General features: G+C 29.7%; 2 protein-coding genes across 4 annotated transcripts in view; one reads left to right on the top strand and one right to left on the bottom strand.

Annotated features, from left to right (window-relative positions):
- Positions 1 to 2,979, top strand: part of LOC106765713 (BAG-associated GRAM protein 1) — a 14,856-nt gene extending 11,877 nt beyond the window's left edge. The window contains exon 14 of the mRNA XM_014650419.2: positions 2,689 to 2,979. Within this exon, the coding sequence (XP_014505905.1) occupies positions 2,689 to 2,718 (30 nt within the window). The 3' untranslated portion in view covers positions 2,719 to 2,979. The remainder of the gene's footprint in view (positions 1 to 2,688) is intronic.
- A 1,446-nt stretch (positions 2,980 to 4,425) lies between these two features.
- Positions 4,426 to 8,876, bottom strand: LOC106769356 (transcription factor bHLH153). 3 transcript variants are annotated; one of them, XM_014654953.2, is made up of 6 exons: positions 8,463 to 8,876; positions 6,362 to 6,487; positions 5,886 to 5,951; positions 5,636 to 5,695; positions 5,406 to 5,453; positions 4,426 to 4,931 (listed from the first exon to the last, which is right to left on the bottom strand). In XM_014654953.2, the coding sequence occupies exons 1-6, from the start codon at positions 8,502 to 8,504 to the stop codon at positions 4,776 to 4,778; spliced, it is 498 nt and encodes a 165-aa protein (XP_014510439.1). In that variant the 5' UTR covers positions 8,505 to 8,876; the 3' UTR covers positions 4,426 to 4,775. The 3 variants fall into 3 exon arrangements, with proteins under 3 accessions (XP_014510439.1, XP_014510438.1, XP_022638699.1); XM_014654952.2 differs by having other exon boundaries at positions 5,630 to 5,695; positions 8,463 to 8,874; XM_022782978.1 differs by lacking the exon at positions 8,463 to 8,876 and adding an exon at positions 7,132 to 8,152 and having other exon boundaries at positions 5,630 to 5,695.
- Between the last annotated feature and the right edge of the window lie 5,771 nt (positions 8,877 to 14,647).

The following is a 14,647-nucleotide window of genomic DNA, read 5'->3' as shown; positions in this document are numbered from 1 at the left end:
ATACATTTTTTATAACTTAGGAACCAAAGGTTTACATTTTTAAAAGCGGGGACTAAACTGAACATCCGCTCATAACTTAGGGACCAAAAAGAGGTTTAAACCAAATGAGAAAGTAGAGCACTATATAAAGATGAAAGACCCATTAACCCATTGCCTTAAGGTTTTTGGTAAAGAGTGGTGTCGATCCCTTATGTGGTTGGGCTCAAATCTCATTGGTATTGTGTCTCCCTAGTGAACCCCCTCCTTGATAGACCCAACTGTGGTATCAGAGCCGATGGTTTGTCGTGGTGACCGGCTTAGACGAGTATAATGATCTCTATACCGAAAGTCTTCCTGACAAAGGGTATTCAGGTAAGCAAGTTTCGTTAAGATGAACGGTGGTTGGAAAGGGCTACTCGTGGTGTTGGGAATGCATCCACTGGAGGGGGAGTGTACCAATGTGGAAGGACTCACCCTTGAGGGGGAGATTGTTGGGAATCCAAGTGTGAGTCAAAGTCCCACATTGGATAGAAATGAGAAAGTAGAGCACTATATAAAGATGAAAGACCCATTAACCCATTGCCTTAAGGTTTTGGGTAAAGAGTGATGTCAATCCCTTATGTGGTTAGGCTTAGATCTCATTGGTATTGTGTCTCCTCGGTGAACCCCCTCCTTGATGAATGTTTCATAATACTGGCGGTTGTTTCTTGTTACAATAATGTTAACAATGGATAGAGAAGAATCACTTTTGGTGTTTTGAAAACCCCAATTCAGAAGCGTGCCTCTTAGTCTATCAAACCAAGCCCTTGGTTCCTTCTTTAAACCATATATGGCCTTGGACAATCTACATATATGATTCGGTTTTGTTGAGTTTATGTGGCCTTCAAGTTGATGCATAAAAAGTATTTCTTCATATTTCCATTTAGGAAGGCATTGTTTATGTCAAGTTTCCTAACATCCCAATTGAAATGTACTACAATGGCTAATATGATTTTGACAAAGTTGGACTTGACCAAAGAACTAAAAGTTTCATCAAAGTTTATGCCTGCTATTTGTTGGAAACTTCTTGCAACAAGTCTTGCTTTTCTTCTTTCGATTGAACCATCTGTTTTATACTTGGTTTTGAATACCCATTTTGAGTCTATAATGTTTTCTTGACTCTTGAATGGTATTAATGTCCAAGTTTGATTAGACATTATTAGAGCCTTGAATTCTGCATCCATGGTTTCTTTTCATTTTGGCTTGATTAGAGCTTCCTTGACATTTCTTAGTTCTTTATCATCTTCACGAACCTTTGTCAATCCTATGTATGGTTGTTTAGGCTTGTAAATTCTAGCTTTACTTCTGGTCACCATTCAATGAGTGTTGGTGTTAGGTTGATTGCTTTCGGTTTTAGTTTGACTGTTGTTCTCTATTGACTTTACTGATGTTGAACCTTCTTATTGACTTTATTTTGATGTATCAATAAAAGATTCACCAAGATCTCCTTCATTTGTACCATTGTTGACAAGACTATCACTTGTGATTTCTTCCTGATGACTTGTAGTATTGTTGTCTAGTTTAAGTGTATTGTTGACAGTGGTACCTGCAGAGTAATTTGGAAGCAAAATAGACATAGGTTCAGTTAATTCTTTTAAAGAATTTCTTGTATCAATGAAACCTTCGTGAAAGGGGTAGTGATTCTTATTGAAAATCACATGTTGAGATGAAAATTCTCCCATGAGAGTTAATGCATTTGTATCCTTTGTGTGAGTTATTGTAACCAAGAAACACACATCTAGTTGTATGAAACTGAAAGTTATTTTGATTTTATGGTTTAAGACAAGGATAACAGGCACATCCAAAAGGTTTCAATTTTCCATAGTTAGATTCTTTCTTGTAAATCATGAAGTATGGACTTTTGCTTGGATTTATTGATGATGGTAGTCTATTGATTAGATAAACAACATTGGAGAAAGCTTTCCACCAGTAGTATAGGGGCATTTTGATTTGTGCTAACAGGGTTAGGTCAAGTTCAGTAACATGTATGTATTTTCTCTCAGCCCTGCCATTTTTTTGAGAGTTGTAGAGACAAGACATTCTAAAACAATTCTTGATTCTATAAACATGTTTGTGATTGGCTCCACGCTTTTCTAGTCAGTCCCTTTATAGGTAGCCTTTGCAAAACATTTGTGGATAGGGTCGACTGAAATTAAGGCGGATTTCCAGCATCCCCTCATGCCTAGGCTTTTGTCAGGAGTGTGACAATGTAATTGACTCAATAAATTTAGGATAGACTCTATCATTTTTGAAATTGGCCTTAGGATTTAATTCAATTCCGTTAAACAAACTTATAAAGTGATGATTCTCCAGGCTTTTTAAGCTCTATATAAGTTATATCTCTAATCAATGTAGAATTAAGGCACTACCCATAAGACTGCAATTAAGGCAGCCCCCAATGAGGTCTCAACTAGAAAGATTTTCCAAGAACTATGTTATTTGCAAATTGGCCAGTGGCATACAGCTGATGATTATGATGTTCATCAAGTTCGAGAGACAACCTTGTATTTTGTAACAGCAAATGTTTACCCAAACACAACCGTGAGATGAAATAGCAAAGGAGAATATAATGATAATAATTGTATTTTAATGTTGATAGGATTTGTGAACTCATAAACAAAGTAAAAAATCTTCAAATAACTATTGAGGTGTTCTTATGATTTTTCTTAGGTGTTTGAGAAAGTGCAACAGGCCACATGACCCCTGGATCCTACTCTGAGGTGGGGAATGCTTTAGATATCTTATCTAGATATTTCTCTTTTAATGTTTGTGTTCCTGTAAGCTCATTTGAATCACTGATTTTTATTATTCGTTAGTTTCATAGGGTCACATGATATGTGCAGTCCAAAAACTCGTAGTTAGGGACGATAATTTGGATGAATATGATAAATTTTATATCTAAAAATAATGGATGAAATAAAAAATCTTCCATGTAATCTTTCGTTTGTAAGATATCATTTGTTGAAGCTATGAAATATATTATTTTAAATTTTAATCATTACTTCCTTCTTGAGATCAAAGAGCACTAAGTATTTTAATCCATTACTTAAAAAATGAAAGTCTTTAGTAATTGCAATCAATTAAAACAAAATGAACCTCAAATCTTAAAAAGCTTGAATAAGTTTAGTAAACTAAAATCAAGTTTTATTATGTATTAGTTCCAAATCCATTAAGATTAACATTATAGGTCATTGAAAATTAATTTTAACCCACAACTAATTTAGTTTTTATAAGAAAATTTGTAGCACTTCTTAATTTAATCAAAATTAATTAACATTAAAACATTTAAACACAAGATTACAACTCAAACACTAACCAAGCAATAAGATTAACCCATCATCTCAATCTTCAACAACAAAACTATATTGCAGGACACATCAATTCTTCTTCGATCGTCTGCTTGAATATTTCAAATTCAACAATTTGCCATGATCCTCTAATATATATGTTTTTTTTTTCTTGTAAGATATTCTGGAAACAGTGCTAATAATTGATATAACTTGATTTTGCGTTAAGGAAACACGTCAATTTTATAATTAAATATGATTTTTGATGGTTAGATAACACTGCCATCAAATTTACTGGTTAAGTATTTATGAAAATTATAAAAAATTCAAAAACTACTGTAATGGATATGCTTGAAATGCCAGGATCCTGAAATCCTTTTTAAGATTTTTTTTTTTTTAAAATATTGCAATTTCAATAGGCAATGCTCACTTTCAAATGCATACACCAACCGAAAGACCTCATGGGAGAGGCTATAGGTCACTTGACTTCAACAAAAGTGAACATCAATTTCAATCACATTTTCTTTTTTAATTTTACTTTCGAAAACGACTTTCTCCCAATTTGTATAATTTTCAACAAGAGATGGAACAAAAATAACATAAAAGTGCACACAAGACATCATTAATTTACTAAAAATGCCCATCAATCAAGCACAAATGGTCGAACTGTCTGTACACGACAGTTACAGTGACACTTCTATTGTGTAACATAATTCAACCTCTAATTATTATTATCGCACTTTTTTTCTTCAAAATCCAACTTTACGTTAACTTGAACAAGTATAAAATTTAATAAAGCTCACTTTCTTCAAAATTCATGTTTAAAGTAGCATTGATTCTAAAAACAAATTCTCAACCATACTTAATATGCCATTTTGTTTGAGTATAATATATTTAAATATAATAAAGTTTCAATATCAGATAACACTTTAAAATTTCTCACTATTAGATTCTATGGCTAAATTAACAAAATTTAACAGTACTTAGTATCATCGTCCCAATGTTATTCGTGCCAAATATTCAAGACAGCTAACTATATTGTTTTTTAGCGCACACTAAACAGCATTGATAAATGCAGGTCAAAAAGCAGAAATGAAATATGAAAAAAGACATCTAAATCAGGACAGTGAAACATTGACAGTGTTTCTTTCATCAAATCAAGAAACGACTTTCATTAAGCTAATCAGTACATGGAATCATTATACAACTAGAAATTTTGAGATATACACTTAATAATCAGCACAAGAAATTAAGGACACATTTGGCTAATTGGAAGCTTAGCCCCATCACCCATTTAAAATCTTAAAGGTATGGAACAGCTTCATGACTAGAGAGTTCTTTTAATGCTTTAACTATTTTAGCTATTAGAGGATTCCATCTAGATGTATGATGACAAATTTTCATGCCACTACACTGCTTTAGCAACTTAGCATAGCAACCTTTAGGCTGCAATAAAAGTGAGAAACTTTGTCAATGAAATTGAGACACATCATTCTCCAATTTAGGTGAAGTAGTAGTTTTGATGGGAGCCCAGATATCTGCACCATTGCTCTCAGCAACTCCAATTGTAAATGACACAGGAACAAGGCATAACCCTCTACTCCTCAGGCTGCATGCTTCCATACCCTGAAATTGCAAAAATTCATTTATAACCACCAATTGAACTGCATTCATTAATCAAGGTTTCATTCATCATTTGCAAGAAAGTCATGCTACATAGTACTCTCTTGTTCCAAAATTATTGTATTTTTACTCTGCAGTTCTTTTTTAATTGGTTGATTTTGTCAGTTTTCAATGAAATATTACATTTTTACTCTTGGGTTGCTCTCAAATATGCACATCAATGCTTGTATTTACATCAAAAAACTGAAATATTTATAGGTTTTTTTTAATGTGTGAGTATATAGATATGAAACTTAACAGGGGGAGATGTGGCCACTTTATAGCATAGCATATGAATCGACAATAAGAATGGTAGAGACAAGGGTTCTTGTGGGTATAATAAATGTTTCATGAATTTGATGCTGAACGCCCCCACAAGAAAATGTTTGACCTCATCCGTTTGCTAATCCATGGTGAGAGTGTTCACGTTATGCTTACCTGCATCTTGGCTGCTGCTGAAGTTTCAAGGTATGGAGCACTGAGCAGCTGTCAAAAAAGGAAGAGAAAAAAATTGCATAAGATCAAGGTCTTGTTAAACATGATTTAGAATCTGTAATGTCTTTTTGGGTCCAAACCAAGTATGTATGTTTGCGATATATGAAACCAATTACTAGAATATTAACAGTGATAATTTCAGCATAATGTAGCAAGAATGGCCAAACCTTAACTTGTTTATGAAGGAATCCTATGTATTCCATTGCCTCCTTTAGAACAGAAGATGTATCTGTCTGCAGTGAGAAGTAGAGACTCTTTAAGCTCAGAGAAAATAAAGAACAATTCATTCAATCCAAAAACATAACATAACATATCATATTAACTCAAATAAGCAGTTCTTAGTTTTATTTCATTCATGAATGAGCTTGACGAGCATCAAATTTATAAGTTGTTATTGTGTCAGGAACTATAGTTGTTGTATACCTTTCCATATGGTGAAACAAGCTGCTGAAGAGCAACAATTCGTTCCCCAATCTTCTCCTTCCTCTCCTATCCAAAGAAACATTGGAAATGTTACATGAAAAATCAAAGAAATAAGGAAGAAAGTAGCCTTCAATTTAGAAGAAAATCACATATCCAAATTGAGTATCAAGGAGAGTTCCATGCAACAGGTTGAAATTATGCAGGTTAACATAAGACAGACAGTCCTATTCAAGGTTTGAAATTATGCTATGCATGATAAGAAACACAAATGTAATATGTGGCAATTCATAGATTACAAGCTACGAAGATCAGAAGATCAGAAGAGGCACCATTGCATGGCTCTAGATGAAAACTTTCAAATAGTAAAGCTTGGATATCTATAAAAATGTATGAGTAGATGCTCAAAAGAAAAAAAGAAAAGGAAATAGAAGTGTTATTCAGCAGCCAAGAACAATAGAAGGAGAAAAAAAAGAAACCTTAGTGCTGATAGATAAATCAGCCTTTTGCCTTTTAGATGCAATAGAAGTATAACTGCTTTGGTCAACAGAGCAGGGACTCCTTTTATGCTCCATCATCTTTCTAACATCTATCCCCTCTTCTCTCTGGTGGCATCAACAATGAAACATCTTGTATGAGAAGGATGAACAAAATGAAAAGAGGAATACAGATTATAAAAGAAACTATCAAATCATCAACACTTTCTCTTACTTGAGTATCATAGTTGTCAGACACACAACCATTGTTCATTTTCAACACACACAGTAATTACTACCATATATATTTCAGTTACTTTTATGCTTGAAACATGTTCAACATAACTTTTGGGGAAGCCAAAAGCCACAAATTGAGGAAGTACTGAATGCAAATTGGAGTCAATGTGGGTTGGTCCCACTGGTTCCATAGTTACAGTCTTTTGGCCTCTAGTTCAGTATGATTGTCATCCATTTACAGGAGATAAAAAAAGTTGGGGTAATCTATAGAATGAGCAAACAGTTCTTTGAATAAATCTGCCATCAACACCCTCTCTGAACTGTAATTTCAGCTGCAACATAAGGTATGCACTGCAATCAGATCATAACCTCAACTCTGGCTGCCCCAGTTGCATTTTTTCACAACTTCGAACACCACATCAAATTTTTGTCAAAGAACACAATCAGAATTTAAAACCTTGTCCCTCCATAAAAGAAGTTAAAAAAGCATAAAAAATAAAACTGACAGGAAACAAGGACCAAAGTCAAACTAATGCCTTCATTTGATGAAAAGCTTATCAAATTTTGAAACACTTCTCCAATGAAGAGGAAATTTTTTCCCTCCCATATGGCAGTGTTTGCTTCTGCTCTAGGGACCTGCCATGCGTGCATGTAACACAAAACACATATATATATAGAGAGAGAGAGAGAGAGAGTGCTACTGTTGAAAAGAGAAAAAAAAAAACTTTGTGAAACCAAGAGCCTCGTTTTAATTAGTGAGACAATAAATGAGAAGAAATGATATCCATCCATAAATATGTATCCTCAAACTCTGCTTGCAAAAAATAATCTTGCTAGTTACAAGATTGATTTTTTTACATTAATAATGCATCATGAACTCATACCAACATGCACTGTTCAGTCAGAACAATGCTGACACTGTAAAACAGGACCATTTATTAAATATATGAGATAAGTTCAGAATACAAACTGGTAACAGCTACACCACAACCGAAAATCAAAACGTGGCCCCATAGGCATAGCCATGATGCTACACTACAAAGAAAAGAATTGCCAACACAAAATGAACCATCCATGCATATTCAAACCACATAAGCCACAATACAAACCTTCCAAAGGTCATCACTGTCACACACATTGATCACCTTATTCAATGGTTTGGTTTACAACTTTATTAATGGTTCAAATATCTTAATCCCAGAATAGTCTAGTCAACATTGTGAGCTTACATACCATGTCAAAACTATTGTTTAATTATTGATTTTCTTTTGTTTATTTTAATTGTAATCAATAAAAAATTTCTATCTTTGTGATGTGTCCAGAACCTCAAGTGTGGGGGGCCACCATTTGATTTTTGAAAAAGAGACTGTAAGCACACACACATACACACGCATTCACACATACATACACCTTGCATGAACGAATCTAACTTGCGTACAAAATCTTCCCAACCACCTTTGTTTAATGTTAAAGGATATCTTAATTGACAACATGCATAAAGGACACAGGAGTGATTAATTAATTTACGGAAAAAGACAATGGTTAATCCAGAGAGAGAATCACAGGGTTGGTTTTGGACTTGGGGTTTAGTAAATCAAAAATACAAATAAAATATAGGCTCAACCACTCATTTATTACATATGTACTTTCAACAAGAACAATTCTGATCATAATTCTCTCGGAATTGGAGTGCAAGGCTTGACGAGAATTAGAGAGTTAGATAAAACACAACAACTTTGATCACAAATTCTATAAGTTTTCCACGAAAAAACTCATTCACTAATAACTTCCATGAAAAGTGAGAACACAGAATAGCACTTGAAAGACAAAAAAGACAAATGGTACTAAATTTAGGTTAAGAACTTACTGAAAACATAGAATCAGCATTGCAGAAAGAGCTGGCTATCATCTATGACCCTTTTGGAGATAAAAGCAGAAATGGTTGAAACCAAAACCCCTTCCTTAGGTAACTGAGAATGGTTAGATGGGGTATCTTCCAAAACTTGCAAAGCTTGAAACTTTAAGCAGTGCCTGTGATTAGAATTTCATTGCAATACTATGGTAAGAAAATTCAAAAACTTAGAAAAAGTAGCATGCAGTGCGGTGAGCAGAGGCATATATGGGACAATGAAAGAAGTGAAGTACTGGCACTAGAAAGAAGAACTAGTGGAATCTCATGAGTGGAGAAAAAGAAAGTGAAGCTGAGAAAAAAAAAAATACAGAGGCCTATGTGGAGAAAGAAGAAGAAGGAGAAGAAGAAGAAGAAGAAGAAGAAGAAGAAGCAGGAACAGGTTATTGTCAAAATGTGATTTTATAAAGCTAGAAAGGAATATAATACAATAATTCCTTACGTAAGATTTTAAATGTATATTGTCATAAATATACTTGACAGCTAATATCCAACCCAGACAAGTTTTGGTTATATAATTTTCTTTTTCTCTTTAATCTTTCTACATATAATAAATACCATAAACTGTGCTTAATAGATATAACAAATGTTTTTTTAATTTACTACAATGTTTTTCTTTTATTTTAAGAAGACAAGAGTCACACTACATATTTTTCAAACCAACATGTCTGTTCACTTCAAAGAAAAAATTATCTGTCTTAAAGATGAAAATAAAAAATATGTTTTGCTTAATTACTTTTTTCTAATATGTTTAATCTTAATTTTCTACTAATAAAAGGTTAATTTTTTTAATTTTTAAAATGTAACTGTTATCTTTTTGAAGATTTAATAGATTTTTTTTAACATAATATTATACATTTTTCTATTGAATTTTGTATAACTGATTTTATTGATTTCCATTTTTAAAAAATTTAAATTATATATATGTAAATATAAATTTTTATTATTATTAATTAGGTAATATATGATTATAATTTTAAAAATTAAGAGTAAATAAAATGAATAATAATAAACAAATAAATCATTTATTTGGAAATTAAACTCAATGGGTCTACGTCAGGAATCCCTACCTTTCCCCAGAAGACAAATATTTGTGACATAACCACCAGTGTTCATTTATACATTAAAATAAAAGGCCAGATTTCCATTTTTTTTTTCTTTTTGCTTTTTTAACAACAAAAAAAATACTCCTTAAGTTTCTATATATCAGTTAATAAACTATAAAAATTAAAAAATGATTATAATAAATTTATACTTTTTAAAATTTTCTATTTTATTAATAAATACTGATATCTTTTTTACTTGCAGTTTTTCAGTAATTTCAATAAAGACAGTTTTAGTAAAAAAATTAATTAATAAGAAACAAATTATAGATTTAATATTATAAAAAAATTACAGATACTGATTCTAATTTGAGCATTGGAGGAAATATTATTCTTCAAGTATGAAACTTGTTAAAGTTAACACTGAAATATTCTTATATTCAAATTTGAGTAAAAATAATAAGAACATTAGCATACATACAAGTAATCCTTCCATACATATATAACTCTTGAAGTTTTATCAGAATATTCTTTAAATTGACATGTATGTGTTTTTATGTCAAGTTTATATTTATACAGTGAGTTAATTTAACTTCAGATAGCATTATATATTATTTAAAAAATATAATTATTTAAATTATTATTTGTCTGATATAAACAATTATTTTACCATTTACATACATATTTTGAAGCATATATTAGATTTTTGAAAAAGTTTATTTGTGCTAAGGAGGGTTAATGTCTCAAAAGAGCACACTACCAACCAATGTCGTGTAAAAGAAGAACACACTGTACTTAAAGAACATGTCTGTCCTCTTCAAGAATCAAGATAATTAAACTACTTCTTAAATTTAGATCTTTACTAATTTTATTATTTTCAAACTATCGTATCTTCAAAATTAATTTAATCACTAAGTATACAACTTTTTTTTAACTGTGTCTATATTTTTACTTCATATACAATCTTATATCAATATAACTTATTTTAAAATATATTTCAAAATATTGTTTAAACCGATTTTAAATCTTAAAATTCAATTATAAACATAAGTAGATACTTTTCTTTTACAAAACTAAAAAAAAAAAGAGGATTATAAAATAGATTTAAGAGAAGAAAACCATTATTGTTTGTGTATAAATTGTTTTATCATATGGGGAAAATTTATAAAAATAAGTTGTAAGTAATATTTAACTTAAATGTATAAATTTTTTTATTTAAATATAGAAAGTCAACTCCTAACCTAATTTTGTTTGTTTTGATGAGTAGGTATTTGTTGATGATATGTATATCTGTGTATTGTTAGGGAGAGCCTCCATACAAGCTACTATTGTTGCTTCCTCATAGGAGTATTACCACCCATTCCACTTCTACCACTCACCATGATTTGATCTTGTCTATTATAATAATTAAATTGTTTAATCTTTATCATAACAATTTAATTTTGTTGAGATAATGCTTAATTATTACATTTGATATATTTTTTAAAATTTTGATGTTTTAATTTTATGTTTTTTGAGATTATATCATTAAGATACATCTAAATTATCCAAATTATGAAATTTATTTGTCATGCTAAAAAGTTAGAAGAAAAAGACATTTAAATTAGTTTTTATCTTAATCATTAAGTTAAATAACAGAATAATTTTTAATTAAAGTCTAAAATCAATTTAAATATATTTTTTTTCTTTCAACTAGACATAATTTAAAGACAATAAGACAATATAACGTGTAATTATACTTTATTAATATTATTTAAATTAAATATGTTTTTAGTTTATTTGAGCACCAAATTAGAATTTGTTTTTATTTTAAATTTTTTACTATTTGCCTTTTAAAATTTAAAAATCAATAAATATAATTTTTTTTAGTGTAAATGTATTAATTTTTTTATATATTAAATATATTTTAAAATAATGTTTGAATTATTTACACTATTTTAATATATTTTAATTAAAATATTAATTTAGAATATTATTTAATAAATCTGAAAAAATACTATCACTAAATTAAAAAAAAATACTCTATTTATTTATTTTTAGAATTTAGAAAAGAAAGTCTATCACAAATTTAAACAAATACTAATTCAATTTTACATCAAGAAGTTAAAAATAATATTTAACTTATATTATTTTAACAAATTTAAAGTGAAAATATTTTGTATTTATTGTACAAACACAATTTAGAAAAAAAAAGAAAGTAATTAATCTAATAATTGAATAGGTTATATATATAATCTGTGTTTGTATGTGTCCAATAATCTATTTTATGTGAAGAATCTTATCTTATCTTGAAGTTTTAATGTAATTAAGGAAACCAGTATACACTAACAAAACCATATTGTATTAATTCTAATAACTAACATTGACATTTCTGAAATTTTCCCGTAAAAACATAAAATAGTATAAACTAATTTATATTAATTGCGTGGTTTAAAGAGAATAATCACTTCCTCCATTCACTATCTTGCTCGTCATTGTTATAAGAATCAGTTTTTTAAAAGAATTTTGATTTGAAGAAGTTCAGTTATAATTTTTAATTAATCATATTAGGGTTAAAAATATATTTTATTTTAATTACAATAAAATTAAAAAAGCATAGTTTGTTTTGGCGGGAAACCGATGGAGTGAGATGGGAGAGCAGTTTTTCAACATTGGGTACACTCTTTCCGACACTTGGTCCCACCAGTTTTTTATTTTCTCCAGAATAAACCTAATCCGTGACCCTACAATTATCACGCGCGCCATGCTCTCCGTGCTCTGCAAGCGCACATTACACGTGTCATCTCCTAAGTGATTCGCGTGCAAGGTGTTCTCGAACATTGTGAGATGTTATCTAGGACTGTGGGGTCCACCCAACGCCTCTGGTTTCTATGACCGTGCGCCCAAAGTCTACCATCGAACCATTTTCGTCAGCCTTTGTGGACCCTCTTCTAGTGGGACCCACGCGTTTTTCCTTTAAAAACATCCTCAAATAAAATAATACTTGTTTTTTAATTTATGGTTATTATTAGTTTAACAGACCATTTCACTTTTGAAAGAGTTACGCTTTTTTGGCTTCCAAAGTCAGAAGTTTGAAAAAAATAATACAGATTTGTAACTTTATTTATCGTAAAATTATTGATGATAAGAGTTTTGAAATAAATCATCTTTACAAATAAAATTTAATTCTAATTAACTAGTTTGTTTAAATTTAATTACGTAAATACATAGATGATTAAGTGTAGAAATTTATACTTGTTATTATTTATAGTAATAATGAATAGATAAATGAATGAATAAAATAATATTACTTTGTACTCTACTTTTCAGTTTTCTACTTTGTTTCATTTTTTTTTTCTGTAATTATTTTACTTTTTGATTTGTGTGAAATTCTGTATTATCAGCTCGGGGAGACGAATTATTCAACAATTCCAAAACGCGTTTGTCAGAAGGTGGAAAGGAATAATGAAAAAAATATATCAGTAATAATGTTTTTATATTTTATTAGAAGAAAATAAAATGGAGAAAATCCAATGTCTAAAAGCTTTTTAGTTTTTCTTCAATTCAAAATTTAAATTTTTTTCTTTTATTTTCTTTCCACCTACTTAAACATATGTACACAGAACATGAAAAGAATATTGTATAATTTATTGTTAAGGTAATATAATTTACTTACGTTATAATTTAGATTCCTCTTTCATTTTTTTTTTCAATTTATTTCTCTTTCATGAAAATCGCATTATTAACTCAAAGATTAAACAAAATTTATTAAAAGCCTTAGATACTTATCAAATGAAGAGATGGACTCAAGACATAAGAAGTCCAATAAAAAATTTCCTAAGCAATAAATTAAAATAAGACCATTTCAAATTTTAACGTGATGTAATATATATGATAATTTGTAAGAAACTATCTTCAAATAAAATTAATCTAAATTTATCAAAGATGTTTAGCATAATATACTTAATATATGAGTTTGTACCATTTTGATGTTGTTAGAAACGTCTAAGAAATTTTAGTAATAAAATTGACCGGCCCATGTACATTAAGTTATTGTGAAACCAAATATTTCTTTAAAATACTTAGGCTAAGCATAAAATGAAAATAATGTGAAAGAATTACAAGAACAATTACAATTGAAAGTGAACTAACAATACTATGATGTAATGTTTTCAACAAAATTCTTATAAGGATTCTTTAAAACTCATCTCATTTGAACTTTTCAAAAGAAGAAAACCAAATATTTCTTACTTGAAAGTTTTTTTTCCATAAATGTTTTATTATAGATAGTGGAAAAGAAAATATCAACAAATGTGATGTTAAGCTAAATGAAACTACATTCCTTGATTATTCATCCTATAGTAAAGCTTATATGTTTGAGTAAATCTATTTATGTTGTCTTTAACCAAACAAACCATCATACAATACTTCATAAAAATAAATTTTCTCTTAATCATGATGATGCATGAAAAATAAATGGAGAAGATGACTAGTTCTATATTATTGAACAAAAACATGATGTAATCATAAATGAATCAACACTTCCATAGGAATGGAGATCTCTAAGAAATTTGTCCATTGACAACATTGTCATACATATATCTAGGGAAGTTACAACAAGATGAAAACATGATGTTCGAGGAATTTGAAATGTGCATGATAAGATAATTCAACTTTTTCCTAAAATTTCAAATCAAGTAACTTAAGGATCAAATTTTCATCACACAAAAATAAGTACTATGATGAACTTCTCAAAAAATCAACATGAATTATTCTAGAGAGATTGCAACAACAATGGCAACTAAAATCTACCTAGATGTAAACGAGGGAGGAATTAAGCAAACCATGTATAATGTTATGATTTGATCCTTACTCTATATTACTGCAAGTAGATTGTATATTATAGAATTTGTATATGATTGTGTTATGTTTCAAGCAAACCCTAAATAATATCTCATTTAACTATAATAAAAAGGATTTTAAAATATATAAAAGAAACAATTCATTTTGGTATCTTGTACGCTAAATATGCATCCCTTAATCTAATAAGTTCTTCATATTTTTATTTTGGGGATTTTTGAATTGACTGAAAAAGCACAAGCGACATTTGTCATTTGTTAG

This window comes from Vigna radiata, chromosome 7, assembly GCF_000741045.1.
Source record: "Vigna radiata var. radiata cultivar VC1973A chromosome 7, Vradiata_ver6, whole genome shotgun sequence".
Taxonomy (NCBI): Eukaryota; Viridiplantae; Streptophyta; class Magnoliopsida; order Fabales; family Fabaceae; genus Vigna; species Vigna radiata.
The sequence above is the reverse complement of the archived record's forward strand: the minus strand, read 5'-3'. Positions and strand labels throughout refer to the sequence as shown.